Source organism: Balaenoptera borealis (genome assembly GCF_965194805.1).
Source record: "Balaenoptera borealis genome assembly, chromosome: 9".
Lineage (NCBI taxonomy): Eukaryota > Metazoa > Chordata > Mammalia > Artiodactyla > Balaenopteridae > Balaenoptera > Balaenoptera borealis.
In genome coordinates, this window is record NC_138873.1 from 28,176,845 (window position 1) to 28,192,676 (window position 15,832).

At 34.3% G+C, this 15,832-nt stretch overlaps 1 protein-coding gene across 29 annotated transcripts in view; it reads left to right on the top strand.

Annotated features, from left to right (window-relative positions):
* The window catches only part of AHI1 (Abelson helper integration site 1), a 218,708-nt gene that overhangs the window by 29,685 nt on the left and 173,191 nt on the right, over positions 1 to 15,832 (top strand). For all 29 annotated transcript variants that reach the window (XM_082405630.1, XM_082405620.1, XM_082405619.1 and 26 more), the window contains 6 exons: positions 433 to 652; positions 1,626 to 1,818; positions 4,853 to 4,948; positions 9,108 to 9,293; positions 10,460 to 10,612; positions 14,130 to 14,262. In XM_082405630.1, the coding sequence (XP_082261756.1) occupies positions 433 to 652; positions 1,626 to 1,818; positions 4,853 to 4,948; positions 9,108 to 9,293; positions 10,460 to 10,612; positions 14,130 to 14,262 (981 nt within the window). The remainder of the gene's footprint in view (positions 1 to 432; positions 653 to 1,625; positions 1,819 to 4,852; positions 4,949 to 9,107; positions 9,294 to 10,459; positions 10,613 to 14,129; positions 14,263 to 15,832) is intronic.

The window sequence follows — 15,832 nt, forward strand, 5'->3', positions numbered from 1 at the left end:
TCTGATGCCTTTAAAAATAAGGTTTTCATAATTTATTTGGCTTTTTCAAGTTGTTGTTACCAGAAACATTGACCTGCATCCTACCCAGAAGCAGAAATTTGAGTGATACATATTCCACTTAGACAATTTCTAAATGAAATTACTTTTTTGTCTTTGGCTCTCATTTTTTTCTTTCTGTGTTGTTTAGTCCTTGTTAGGGAAAAAGAGAAAGATACCTCACCCTATTTTAGTGCATTAGTAAATGCAGTATTTACTCTCAGAGTGTAGTCTGCTATTATCTGGCTTTTTCTTTCTTTTTCCTTGAAGTGCCTTTGTTAACAAAGACAATCATGGATTACTAGGATTAGATAATCTGTAAATTCAATGTTTATTGTTGAGTATATTGTTATGGGAACAATTAATTATAACATTGATTTTCTTCCATGCATGTAGTTTCAGATGATAATGAAGACACTGATGGTGACGGTGTTCATGAAATAACAAGCCGAGATAGTCCAGTTTATCCCAAATGTTTGCTTGATGATGACCTTGTCCTGGGAGTTTACATTCACCGAACTGATCGACTTAAGTCAGATTTTATGATTTCTCACCCGATGGTAAAAATTCATGTGGTTGATGAGAATACTGGTCAATATGTCAAGAAAGATGATAGGTAATTTTTTTAATTGCGCAGCCAACCCTTGGAATTGAAACTGTCTGCCGTAGAAGTCTCTTGTCTGCCATTGACAGTCAATGGGAATAGAGCTATAGATTTGTATTAGAGAATGGTATATACTAATTGTAGGTGTTCATCAACCATTGATATTGATGAGTATGTTTTATAGATGAAATGGAGAACATGTGTTAATTGAGTAATTCATTTTAAGTGAAGGGGAGTTGAGAGAGTTTCTCCCAAGCTTAACTTTCATTGTATGGCATTTAACTTGCATTGTAAATCATCTTATGTGGCACTGCTTTAATTGTCTCTAACCTCATTTTTTTCTTTTGAAGTCAATATGTTATCTGTGCCGCAGATGAGACAAATGTCTTGAATTTAATTTTTCCTAATATTAATTCTATAGCTAATACGTATTTGAAGGCTCAAATAGAAAATATAATATTGATAAAATAAATGACAGTACTAGAATTCAAAAAAATTATTTGCTTGGAAAAATGACAGGCCTGGGAAACTTGAAAATTGTCAGAAAGGTTATTCACTTATTCATTTGTCTTGGAGCACACAAAGAAAATATGACACACCTCAAAGTACTTACAGTCCTGTTGTGATCATTTTGTTATTTAAATCTAATGTACTAATTTATCACAAACTCATTTAAGATTCTGAAGGTGTTACTTAATTCCAGCTTTGTATGCCAAAGATGTAATCACACCTCTCACTTTATGTGTAAATAATAAAATAATTCTATGAAACTGACTGATGGTATGTAAATACAAGATGAAACTAAGATACTACTACTTTTACGTCGCATAAAATTTGTAGTTTTCTAGATAGATAAAATTTTCTTCCTTATGTATCATGGCTATTTATTATTTTTGGTCACCTCACCTTGAACACTCTATTTTTATTTTTTTCTTGCCTTAAAATTGTAAAGAACTGTGTTAATGGAAGTATCTTTTTTGAACAGTGAACGGCCTGTTTCATCTTACTATGAAAAAGAGAATGTGGATTATATTCTTCCTATTATGACACAACCATATGACTTTAAACAATTAAAATCAAGACTTCCGGAGTGGGAAGAACAAATTATATTTAATGAAAACTTTCCCTATTTGCTTCGAGATTTTGATGAGAGTCCTAAAGTCATCCTGTTCTTTGAGGTATGAATTGAATAGAGCAATTTAAACTAAATTTTAGTTAATATTTTAATAGCACAAATATAAGCTATTATTTTAGTAGATCAATAATACAACAAGAATTTGTGAGAATTTGACCTCTAGGAATAATGTATTTGTAATATGCTATGGAGATACAAGTAATCGTGTCTTTGCTGAGCCTTTACTAGTACAAGTAGTTAGCCATTTGATTCACTCTGTATTATTTAATCCTTACAACAATGCCATGACTATTCACTGAAGTGATGAATCTAATCTATGTCTAAGCAGTCTTCCATTTTTAACACTTTTCACAAAGAGTAAACTCATTTAGCTGTATCAGACTTCCTAAGATTTTGTATACTACTAGGAGAAATAAAGAAGAAAATACACAGATCACTTGACTAATACAATGTATTATATAACCAAAATGAAGTAGAACTTCTTAGATGTCAAGGGTTAGTGGAGGGTCATAGCAGTCAGGTAAAGCTTTATGGAGTAGAGCGCCTGTGAGCTGACTTTTTTTAAAGAATTAAATTTATTTAAACTAAAAAAACCCAAAACCAGTTCACCTATTTCTCTTAACCCCCATCCCCCGCCCCTAGCAACCATCAATCTGTTCTTGTATCTATGATCTTGGTTAGTTTATTTGTTTGTCTAGATTCCACATATTAGAGAGATCATACAGTATTTGTCTTTCTCTGACGTATTTTACTTAGCATAATGCCCTTGGGATCCATCCATGTTGTCACAAATGGCAAAATTTCATTCTTTTTTATGGCTTAATAATATTCCATTTTGTGTATATGTGTGTGTGTGTGTGTGTATACCACAATTTCTTTATGCATTCATTCATCAGTGGACACGTAAGTTGTTTCCACATCTGTATTGTAAATAATGCTGCAGTGAACAATTTTGCATTAGGGTTTTTGTGGGTTTTTTGGATAAATGCCTAGAAGTGAAATTGCTGGATCATATGGTAGTTCTATTTTTGATTTTTTGAGGAACCTCCGTATTGTTTACCACAGTGGCCTCACCAGTTTTCATTCCTACCAGCAGTGCACGAGGGTTCTCTTTTCTCCACATCCTTGCCAACACTTGTTCTAATCTTTTTGATGATAGCCATTCTAGCAGGAGTGAGGTGACATCCCATTGTGGTTTTGACGTGCATCTTTCTGATGATGTTTGATGTAGAGCATCTTTTCACATACCTGTTGGCCAGATGTCTTCTTCAGAAAAATGTCTCTTCATATCTTCTGCCCACTTTTTAATCCGATTATTTTTTTTACTATTGAGTTGTAAGAGTTTTTTACATAGTTTGGATATTAGCTGACTTATTATTTCTAATTTTTTACTGCAAATGAAATGAAGGCTCAAAGTATGAAGTGATTATCCCAGAGTTACTCCAGTCTTAGGTGCAGGTAATTAGTATTTAAAGATAATTTGAACCTAAAATACCACATTTCTTTTCCCTACTTCATGTTATCTCTCCATAAGCAAAGGAAAGGAGAGAAAGCCTCTCCTCCAGTTTAAGCAAGATGGGGAATTTTAGCATGGGAAAAGCAAGGCATGACCAGAGCCAATAACTGATTTTGTAGAGTCACTTGTTTTTATGATCCTTAACTTTCAGATGATCTAGTGTGTTTATGGTATGAATACTCCACCATTTACAATTGTGATTATGTTGTATGATTTGTACAAAGCCATGCTTTTAAAAAAAATGATATAATTTGTATATAAAGGTACTGTTTCTTTGTCATAGAAATTTGTCCTCTGTTATCATAATATTCTTTTATACTCATTTTAATAATATTATGAGATTTAAGAAAGATAGGTTGTTGGATTATAAACACTTTTGGTTGATTGTTAAGGTTTGACATAAAATGTTATTCTCTACAAAACTAAGTTTTGATTTCAACTTTTTAACGGTGTGTTGAGGACAACTCGATAATATCTATCAGAAGTTCTTAAAGCTATTATTCCATTTTCAGGTATTTCACCTAAGGGAAAAATGACAAATGCACAAAGATGTGTGTATAAGGATATTTATTTAAGCACTGTTTATAATAGCAGAAATTTTAAGGAGACAGATCTCTTCAGTTAGCAAGAGGTTTGGTTAAATAAATTATGGTTTTTATTAAATTTATGATACTTCTAATACAGAAGAATACTAGGTAGCCATTAACATGATGGTATACATATGTATGTATTGACTCGAGCTGTCCACTACATATTACATGAAAATAGTTTGCAAATAGCGTTGGAACACACAAAAAGGTTTGGATACCTATAAACTAGATGTTAATGTTGATCAGCTATGGGTCTGGATTATACATTTTTACTTTGTTATATATTTTTCTTATACTGTCATCATTTTTTTCACTGAGAATGTATTACATTGAAGACAAGTTTAAGTATACAAAGAAGAGGAATAAATGGAGTGCATATTATTTTTTAAGCAGTCCTCTACAAAGATTTGTTAAGCACCAGTAAGTGGTAGTCTCTGACATGTACCTAGAATACATGTAGTCTCTGTGGCAGGTTGGTTGCAAATCCATGAGCTTTAATATCCAGTCAGGATAGAGATATGAAAGGAGTTCTCTTGAGAAGCCTAATGACAACATATATCCAAAGAGAAAATACCCAATTTCAGGAAGCTGATCCAAGGAAGAACCCACAGATTAAGGCCATGAGTTTTTTAAACAAACAATTCTTTGAAGTCTGCGCTCATACATTAAAAAAAGAGCAAAGCTTAAGAATTTTGTGCCTGGTGTATTTTTGCCAGGACTATATTTGAGGTAATTAATGCTTTGTCTTGAATTTTAAATAAATCTTAAAGATTTATTGATAAAAGATAAAGTGGTCAAAAAATGGACTTTACTAACTGGATGAGTTAACTCAAGAGTGAGTGAGATGAGATAAAAATGTTTTTCTTCTCTCTAAGGGAAGATTTTTTAAATTTTAATAATATATTATTAGGAAATATTAAATTTTAGGTAACCTAGTATACTGTGAAGTAATTTTTTATGCTTATTTACAGATTCTTGATTTCTTAAGCATGGAAGAAATTAAGAACAACTCTGAAATTCGAAACCAAGAATGTGGCTTCCGGAAAATCGCCTGGGCATTTCTCAAGGTATGTTTTTCATCCATTTTAAACAATGTTTAAAATAATCTTCAAATCTGATGGGCTACTTTTTTCCAGGTCAGTTTGGTTTCATATAAGGAGTTATGATAAGGAGGTAAGATTGCCATGGTAAAGAGTTATTAATTCAAGCTCAGGTGATGCTCATTCAGATTCTTAACTATTTATTGAGTGCTTAGTGTGTGCCAGGTACACTATTTGGCTCTAAGGATCCAGCACAGAGAAAGACACACACAGCCCTGACCTCATTTATTCAACTCAACAAATTATTTATTATTTATGTGCCAGCCACTGTTCTAGTCAGTGAACAAAGAAGATAAACTCTTTGACCTCATGGCCTTCATATTCTAGCAAGAAAAACAGACATAAAACAATTGATCATACAACTTAGCATTTATTACAATTTTTATAAATACTCTCAAGTTGGATGGGGTAGATGATGCAAACATCCTGCGGGGTCAGGAAAAGGTCTCCTACAGAAGAGACATTGAACCTGAGCATGAGCTGGATGGCAGTAGTGGGGAAGAGAGGGTTCTAGGTAGAGGCTACAGGCTATGCAAAGACCCTGATGTTGGAAGGAGCAAGGAATACCTGGATAACCAAAAGAAGGCCACTAAGATTGGAGGACAGAGACTGAAGGGGAAATGGTGCCTGAAGAGCTTGCTGAGGTAGAAAGGGCCTTGATAATACAAGGTCTTTGAGCCATTATAGCAACAGGGCACCATTATAGACTTTAAAGAGTAATGGGAAGCCATTTAAGGATTTTAAACAAAAGGATGAAATAATCTGATTTATTTGTTAGAAAGATTACTTTGCTGAGTGGAGAATGGATTAGAGAGGGTACAAATGTATGTACTGGAAATCAAGGTAGAAAATTCTTGCTGTAGTCTAGCTATAAAATGATGGTGTCTTGACTAGGATGTTTCAGCAGAGAAGAAAGACGTGGATAGATTAATGTTTAAAAAGGGGGACATTTTACTTTCATAATTCTTTTATTTCTGACTTTAAACATAAATTTGAGTTTTAAAAAGTCTTGAGTAATTAACCTGTTTTGTATTATCTTATAAAACTTTTCCATTTGTGCATCCATCCATTCAACAAATATTTACTGTTTGAAATGTAAATGGTAAATAGTCTATGAAAGTAGTCTATGAAGTGCCAGGCACTCTGCTAAATATAGGGCATTCGTAGGTAAATTAGACATTGTTCTTGCCCTCCAGTTCAGTTTCTGTGTAAACGTATTACCTATATGATTATGTGCTATGGAGTAGATGCTGTGAAAACCCAGATGGGGCACTTAATCCATGTTGGGGGTTAGAGGCTTTAGGAGAGGTGCAGTCTGCTTGCTGAATGGCAGTCTGATAGGCTTAAGAATCACTTAGTCCATTGTACCTTCTAAAATCTCCCTTCTATAGAGGGGAGATTTCTCCCTTCTTCTGTTATACCTTTTTCTAGACCCCCTCTTATACTAAATGAAAAAGAAAAAGGCAAAAATAAAAACAAAAAAACCGCAAAAAAGGTCACTTTCACATAGTAAACATTGCCATCTTGTGGTCTTATTAGAAACTTTTCATTCGTTTTATGCTATGGTTTGTGCAGAACTGCAGTATTTACTGTAAACTGCACTTGGGAAACAATGTATTTCACAGCATTTTTACCTTTGTGTCATATTAATTTTTATTTATTTATCCACTTTATGCCATTGATATAAATGGCAGTCAGGAATAAAGTGCACATTATTCTATGTGCATCCTCTATTAGAACACATACCTCTTTCATTAGACTGTAAGCTTTTCAAGTCATTGGTGATTCTTTTTGGCCAATTTGTTGAACATATTTTAGTCCTTATTTTACCAGATCTCTTTGCATTTAATATATCACTCTTCAAACTCTATTTTATAATATCATCACTCTCCGCATATTAATGGCACATAGAAAGTGCTCCGTGCATGTCTATTGAGAAAGTGACATGAATCAAATTAAAATGCGAATGTTTTAAAACCTGTACCATTGGTTCCAGGACTGTCCTAGATAACTGTAAAGTTATCATAGTGGTCCAAATGAACCCCAAAGGACCTTTGTCCAGATTTAAATGAGACTTTATCCTAATTCTCAGGTAGAGGCACTTTTGATTCTTTTAGCACATGTATATGACTAATCTTTTAAACTGAAAAATAATAAAGCCTTATTTATTCAAGTTCCACTTTGTATGTTTTGTAATCATAATGGCAGGATCTTGGCTGAATCTTAGTTGTTTACTCATGCTAAGCAGCATACTAGTATAAACTAAATTGCCTGGTGAATATTAATACAACTTATGGAAAGTATGATTTAGAATCTGGGCAAAAAATATCTTTTAAAAATGATATTATTCCCTTATGATAAGCTTCAGGCAGATAGTAGTACAGTTTATGAAGGGAATCTCAACTGCTTAATATTTAATGACTGAACATCTCAATTGCTCAATTTGAAACTGTTTTTTTACCCCTCTATATCATAACATCACCTCTCAGCTTACGACCTCCATTGACTTTACATCTTCCCCTAAGAGGGGTAAGGAAAAGATGAGCTATGTTTTTTGCCAACTCTGTTTCTTTATTGATGCCTCATTCCTGAACGCACTGCAATCTGGATTTTGCCTCAGCTACTAAAGCTTCTCCAAACATATCACTATGACTTCTATTTACCAAATTATTGAACATTTTCTAGTTCTTCTTTTATCGCACCTATGTGCATGATATCACTCTCTTGAAACTCTTGTTACCTTGGTTTTCTTGTCACCATCCTTTCCTGATTTTCCTTATCCCATTCCTTCAGTTCCTTCAGTTTCCTTCCTGGTCTACCACCTATCTCTTTAATATCAATCCTACTCATGATTCCATCTTTAATCCACTTTTCTTAGACCCACTTTTCTTGTGTGTGCCTCAGAATTCAGACATTTCAACTTGGGTGACCCTTAGATATCTGACTCCCCCAAACTGAACATCTTCCCTAGATCTCTTACCTTTTCCCCATCTGCTGCTTCAGTTGGTAGCACCACCATCTGTCCAGTCTCCCAAGTTTACAACCTTAGAGCTGCCCTATCTATTTTGGTAGCCACAGGTCATATGTGGCCATTTGAATTCAAATTAATTAGCTAAAATTAAATATAATTAAAAATTAATTTCCACAGTTGCACTAGCCACACTTCAAGTGCTCAATAGTCATGTGTGACTAATGGATACTGTTTTGCATGGCACAAATAGAGAGCATGCCCATCATCACAGAAAGTTCTGTTGGACAGCGCTACCTTAGAGTCTTTCTTGATTCTTCTCTTTTTTACTTTCCAAGTTGCATGAGTCAGTAACAGTTATTAAATATTCCCTGTACTCGGTCCCTTCCTACTCTTGGAGTTTGTCAGCTCCACCTGCCTAAACTGCTGCAAAAGCTCCCAACTGTCTCTACTAATTTGTAAAGGACACAAAAGTTAGCAAAGGTATTTTCTACTTGAGTCATAGTCTAGTGAAAGAGGGCCTATTTTGAGTTGGTGAGATTATTTTTCTCATAAGAATCTCCATTTATGTAGCTGAAACATACGTTGTCTTATTTAATAGTTTTTCTTAATTGAATAGACCTTTTTAAGAAGGTAGACTAAAATATTTTAAAAATGTAATAGGGGGCTCAAACAAGTTTAAGTATCTTAATTACTTTTTTAAAATAATTTTGACTTTTTAAAAATTTAAACATCATGAAATTTTACCACTGAAAATACTGATGCTGAACAAATGGGAAATTTGTTTCTGTGTTTAAATAATATGCATTTTAATCTTTATTACAGACAGTATTATTACAAACAAATGTGTATTGATCACCTCCTTTGAACAAAGTAACACCCGCCACAGTAATGTAAATGCTTTACCAACAGTCTGAAGTTGTATAGGGGAAAAGACAGCCATTGGGAAGATATTTTAAGTCATTTGGGCTATCATGTCAAAATGACCTGGAACTGTGCTTGACCAACTGTGTCAGTGTTCTTTCCTCTGCTTTACAAATCTAAAGAATTTCAGCATGCCATGTTAATCTTTTTAAAATGAGTTTTTGACTATATACTATTGCTTTATTGGATGTATTTTCAATGAAGGTAACATTTTATTTGAATTCTTATTTTAAGCTTCTAGGAGCCAATGGAAATGTAAACATCAATTCGAAACTTCGCTTGCAGCTGTATTACCCACCCACAAAGCCTCGATCCCAATCAAATGTCATTGAGGTTTTTGAGTGGTGGTCAAAATGTCCAAGAAATCGTTATCCATCAACGTTGTATGTAACTGTAAGAGGATTAAAAGTTCCAGAATGTGTAAGTTAATAGCACATGCAAAAAATATATCTTCCATTGTTGAGATTAAATGGTGACATGTTTCTATTTCTAAAAAGATAAAGTCTTTAGAATTATTTTAATAGACTTCTGAAATAGAAAGGGACCTTCAGAGATTATATATTAAGCCTGTAATAGCTGATACTTAAAAGATACTTAAATGAATTTTAAGTACTAAGTATAGATTTCAGTTTTAGGAAAAAAATATTTTTTTAAAATAATACTGATCTTTAAAAATTAAAGATAAAAGAATGATTTAAAGTGGGAGTTGGCAAATATTTTCCATAAAGGACCAGACAGTGAATAGTTTAGGATTTGCAGGCTATACAGTCTCTGTTGCAGCCACTTAACCTTGCCTTTGTAACGTGAAAGTAGCTACATAGACATATGTAGGTGATAACTAAACAAATGGGTTTGGATGTGTTCAAATAAAACTTTATTTACAAAAACATCATCAGGCTACATTTGGCCCAGACCATAGCTTGCAGACCCATAAATTACAGGCACATTTTTTTACAATATTATTCAAATAATCAATAAGTAATATTTCTACTTCTGTTTTACATAGATTAAAATTATGAATATCTTAGCAAAGCATTTGTCCTAAAATGAGGTGAAACTTTTGCTTTTGTCTCATTGCTATAAGACATTTCAGGCCAGTTGCATATTCTGTAGTTGAAATTATAAAAAGTGACCATAGGGTTGGTTTCATTGGTTTGAGTGTAGTTAAACCTATTTTAAGAAATGGAGGATTTAAAAAACTTTAGATCTTTATGTTATCAGTTTCGTGATCTTCAAGCCAGAGACACCGTAGTACAATGTCAGAGCCATAATATAACATCTGGTAGGTATTGGTGAAGAGGCGGAAACAAAGGGACAGAGTTACTAAAACTATTTTATGTAACTATTGGAGTTCTGTTTTATTCCTTCCCACTTTTAAGGCTTTTGGGTTTAGGACTGTAATTTCAAGCAACCTTTATTTTATTTAGAATAGTGTACAAATAAAAGTAGAATTTTTTTCTGGATTACATTTTGAAAACATTTCCATATTATAATGTTTGTTTCAATATTTTAAAAACCATATATGCTAGAAAAGAGAAAAAGATTAACATGATATATACATTTTCTCATTTTTTATATATATTTAGATAAAGCCATCTTACCGTTCTATGATGGCTCTTCAGGAAGAAAAGGGTGAACCATTGTATTGTGAACAACACCATGAGGCACGTTCAGTAGACACAGAACCTGGATTAGAAGATTCAAAGGAAGTGGTGAAGTGGAAACGACTGCCTGGGCAGGTGAAGTGGTGTCTGACACTGGATTCATTTAGATATTTACTCATTTACCTTAAAAACGCCAACACCTCCTAGGGTAACTGGCTTCCTACTTAAAACTCTCAGATCATCCTTGTTTTTACCCATGATCTTGTCTTTCTATTAATTCATTTGGTAAATAATAATAGAGTGCCTATCATGTGCATAAAGGCCCTATCTTAAGTTCTTTAGTGACCTGGGGAGTTTTATTAGTTTGTCAGAGCTGCCATAAAAATATATCACAGACTGGGCCTCTTAAACAACAGAAATTTACTTTCTCATAATTCTGGAGGCTGGAAGTCCCAAGATTAAGGGTTGGCAGCGTTGATTTACTCTGAGGCCTTTCTCATTGGCTGGCAGATAGCTGTCATCTTGCTGCTTCTTCATGGTCTTTTCTCTGCGTGTGTGCATCACTGGTGTCTCTTCTTATTATCAGATTAGGGCTGTACCCTAGCAACCTCATTTTAACTTAATCAGCTGTTTAAAGACCTTATATCCAAATACTGTTACATTCTGAGGTACTGGGGTTAGGGTTTCAACATATGAATTTGGAGGGACACAATTCAGCCTGTAAATCCACAATTTATGGATTTGTGAACTTTTTTACAGCTCCTGGCTTCTTCCTGAGTCACATTTTGATAGAGATAGGTATATGTATATACCTTTACCACAAGTTGAGCTGTATTTAAGCTTTTTCTAAAGTTCTCTTACTTGGTTAGCATATTCTGTAGTGGCAAGAAGCATTACTGATAAAGTTTTGCAAATCTCTTGTTTCCGTAAAGAGTGGAGTGGTTCATTTTATATACTCAGTATATACAAAGAATGACTATTTTCCTAGACCTTTTCACATTCTGTTTTGCATCATATCTGACTTCCTTTTTGAGGCTAGTTTTACAGATACATCTTAAAATCAATTTTAAATACTTCAAACATAATAATATGGAGAGAATAATACTTAGACTGTGACCTTGGGGACCTTTCACGTCAGTTGGGGACATGGGAAGCGGTTACAGTGTCGTTCACTGTCAGGTATGCTGCAGAGAAGTCTTGAGGAAATATAGCTATAAAAATAGTTGTTTAGATCAGCAGTTCTCAAAGTGTGATTTGGGGACTGTTGGGAGTCCTGAGATACTTTCAAGGGGTCTGTTGAAGTCAGTCTATTTTCATAGTAAGATCATAATGATTCTAATGATTCCATAATGATTTAGTTTTTCTTTTTGACTTTCATTCTCTCACAAGTATACACTGGAGTTTTCCAGAGACTGAATGATACATGATATCACAAGAGAGTGAATGCAGAAGCAGTTATGAAATTCCAGCTGTCTTTTATTAAGCCAGATGTTAAAAAGATTTTCAAAAATATAGAACAATTCCATTTTATGTAGTTATTTTTCATAAAAAGAAATTATTTATGTTAACATTTAATGGGTTTGCTCTGTTGTTTATTAAATGATTAACAAATATTTTTAAAATTTCTCCATTTTAATTTCTAATATAAATATCTGTTTATATAGCCACATAAACAAAAGCTTTTTGGAGTCCTCAAAATTTTTTAAGACTGTAAAGCACCCTGAAACTAAAACAGTTTGAGAATTGCAGATATGTAGAAGGTGATCTGGAGTGGTGGAAGAAGGGTTCATTCAACAGGTTGGTGGAGCTTGAGATGGACTTTAAAGCATGGCCAAGTTAGGAGTGGGTGAAGAGGACAGGGAGAAATATTTCCTATTGTGGCAATGTTGTAAATAAATGGGAAAGCACCTGTTGTATTCCTCAGGCACTCAAAACTTGGCTGGCTGGAAACCCAAGTTTGTATAAGAGGTAAAGTGGTGTGATAGATTAGGCCCGCATTGTGGAGTGGCTCAAATGGTAGGTAGCCTAATATTTGATTGTGTGGGATTGAGAAATAATGGGAGGTTTCAGGTAGGGAGGAAGCATGATAACAATTGTATTTTAGGACAGATTAACGCTGGCGATGGCAGGTAGATCTTGAGGTAGGATACATCAGAATGAGAGAAAGGTAGCCGTTGCAGTCATTGGTGTGTGAGGTGAGAAGGGTCCAACCTTGGGGTATTGGTGGCAAAAGTGAGAAGTAAGAGGTAAATACAAAAGGAAAGACCTAGTGTGAGTTAGTGACTGACAAGGTAGTAAAGAAGGGGAAAGAGTTGAAAATGTTGAGGATCTTTATTGCTGTTATTAAACGTTCATCAAGTGCCTCTTCTGAGTACAGTGTCAGACTCTGGGAATACAAAGAAAATGATGGTGCCGTTAGTATTTTGGCTTAAGTGATGAGGCACAGAGTTTTCCTTAACTACATCTCCTCCTCTAAGAGCAGCAGCAAGTGGTTATGAAACTTCCTAACTTTTCCTTCAATTTTTGTCCTCTTTTTATCCCCCTTTCCCTTTTCTATATCATCCCAATAGAGAATGGAGGGAAAATGGTGTCTGATACATTATTGGCACCTAATAAATGTCTGTTGAATTTTTCGCCTTCTAGTAGCTGCTCGTAATGCTGCCTCTTCATAATGCTGCTAAATCTTGATGCTACTTGTGAAAAACCTGGTACCAATCTAGAAAGCCGGCCCTTGAACCAATAGTCTTTGACTAGGCCCGTTAAGCTGGGCTTAACCCTCTGAATAATCCTTATTAGCTATATATAGTAATAATAATTACAGGTTTACTGTGATGAATATATAAAAAGACATTTGTAATAAAGTACTACATTCATGGCATATAGTAAGGGCCCAATATATGTTCAGTTGAACTTTTTGAATAGTAAGAAAGAAACACAGGAACTAAGGCTCACAAAAGTTTGAAAGAGAGAATTAGGACAAATAAAAGTAAGTAGTATTTTCTACAGCAGATAATAATGCACAGAAAGTTTTGGTTTCATCTGGTAATAAGGAATGAAACATAAAAATTATGAAGGAATTTTAATAAAATTAGTGAATGAGAAATCAATAGGAGGTGATTGATTTACTTTGAAAATACATTTTGGAAGGCAGTACAAATAATGGTTATTTTAAGAGAGAAAAAAAGAAAGAGAATGAATATTCATACATCATGGACTTCAGCTAGGCCTATATGGCATTTATAGACTCAGAACAAGTTTATGGTTCAGCAAAAATCACTTATTAGTTGCTGTCATGAAATAAGGGTGTGACATACATTCATTTTTGTGGCTGTATAAAAATAATGTGGTAGTGACAGCTTTAGAGTATCAGATATTGAAATTTTCTATTCATATTTTGGGTGAATAGTGCTAGTTAGGCATGGAGTATAAATTCACTTAATTTTCTGGAGAATTGAAACTGATTCTCTGCTTTGAAAGTAATTTACTATGGTTTTCCATCATTCCGCTTACTTGCTTTCCTCTTCCTCTGCATCACAGTAAAGGGACTTCTTAAAAAACCAGAAACTGCAACAGCTACAATAATGGAAGTTAGCAGCTAGCTTTCATATTTTAATGTTTCTTCATCCATATTGGTAAAATGTGTGTTTTTCAGGCTTGCCGTATCCCAAACAAGCACCTCTTCTCACTAAATGCAGGCGAGCGAGGATGTCTGGGTCTTGCTTTCTCCCACAATGGAAGAATACTAGCAGCAGCCTGTGCCAGCCGCGATGGGTATCCAGTTATTTGTGAGTAATAATCCTTCTGTTTAAGCGGATTGTAGTCTATACGGAGGATGTTTTTTGGGTTTTAAAATTCATTGAAATCTTAATTTGAGTCATCCACCAGTACGACTAAATTAAAATAGATTTCCTCAAGTAAAGTAACAATTCTTTTATAATAATTTTGCACTTTGCTATACAGTGTAGGTCCAGAAATAGAATGACAAGGATCAAATGAAGGATGATAAATTTATTTTTAAAACATTCAGGAGGTATTTTTTAAGCATTTTCTACTTTAAATATAGAAATTTTGCGACATGAAGGATTAATAAATCTCTTGACGAATTTTGATCCAATTTTAGTCAGTTGATAGTAGTGATAATTTGATTATGAAAGCCCTGAAATTTGTTATGTGCAACTAAGACCTGGCACAGCCAAATAAATAAGTATTTTTTAAGAAGAAAGAAAGAAAAACTTGAATTTAGATATACTTACTGCTTAAATCTCAAAAAACAAAAGAAGAATCTTTGTCGTTGTTTTTTGATTATGGTGTGTCTACTAGGAATTCATTTAGCTTATAGGATGTGCAGATTGATGTTTTTCACAAGTTTGGGAAGTTTTTCATCTTTATTTCTTTGAATGTTCTTTCTACCCCTTTCTATTTCTTCTCTTCTTCTGGAACTCCCATCATTTCTATATTGGTACACTTGATGGCGTCCTATAGGTCTCTTGCACCTTTATTCATTTTCCTTCGTTTGTTTTTCTTTCTGCCCCTCTGACTGCATAATCTCAGTTGACCTGTCTTCAAGTTTACTGATTATTCTGGCAGTTCATATCTGCTGTTGAGCCCCTCTAGTGAATTGTTTATTTCAGTTATTGTACTTTTCAACTCTAGAATTTCTGCTTGGTCTTTTTTTATATTCTCTATTAATTGGTAAGAAATAATTCTCACACCTTCATTCTTTAGATGTGGTTTTCTTTATATCTTTGAACATATTTATACAAGTGAATTTAAAGTCTTTATCTAGGAAACCAGTGTCATAGACAGTTTCTGTTGACTGCTTTTATTCCTATGTGTGGCCATACTTTACTATTTTGGGTTTTTTTTAGGGGTGTGTCTCCCTAGAAAATTGCATATTTTAAATATTACAATGTGGCAACTCTGGAAATCAGATTCCCCTCTTTACCCCCCCTCCATCTGTCCACCTGGGATTTGTTGTTGTTGCTGTTTGTTTAGTAATGTTCCTGGACTAATTCTGTGGTCTTTATCCTTTGTCAGGTTTTACCCCTGGAGTCGTTGCTTGGTTAGCTTAGTGGTCCACTAATGGTTAGAGAGGGATTTTTAAATGCCTGAGTGAACGGGTCTCCCAGCCTGTGCCGAAGTGCCGTGTGTGTGTGTGTGTGTGTGTGTGTGTGTGTGTGTGTGTGTGTGTTGGGATATGTTTTCAATTCTAAAATAGGGAGTTTACAACTTTGCCTTAGCCTTTACTTACTGTTTGCACAGTCCTCAGGGCCGTCACAGTAAGAGACAAGGCCTTTCAGGTCTTTCTTGCACAAGTATGTACACAGCCTTTCATGTGTATGTGTCCTTCTAGAT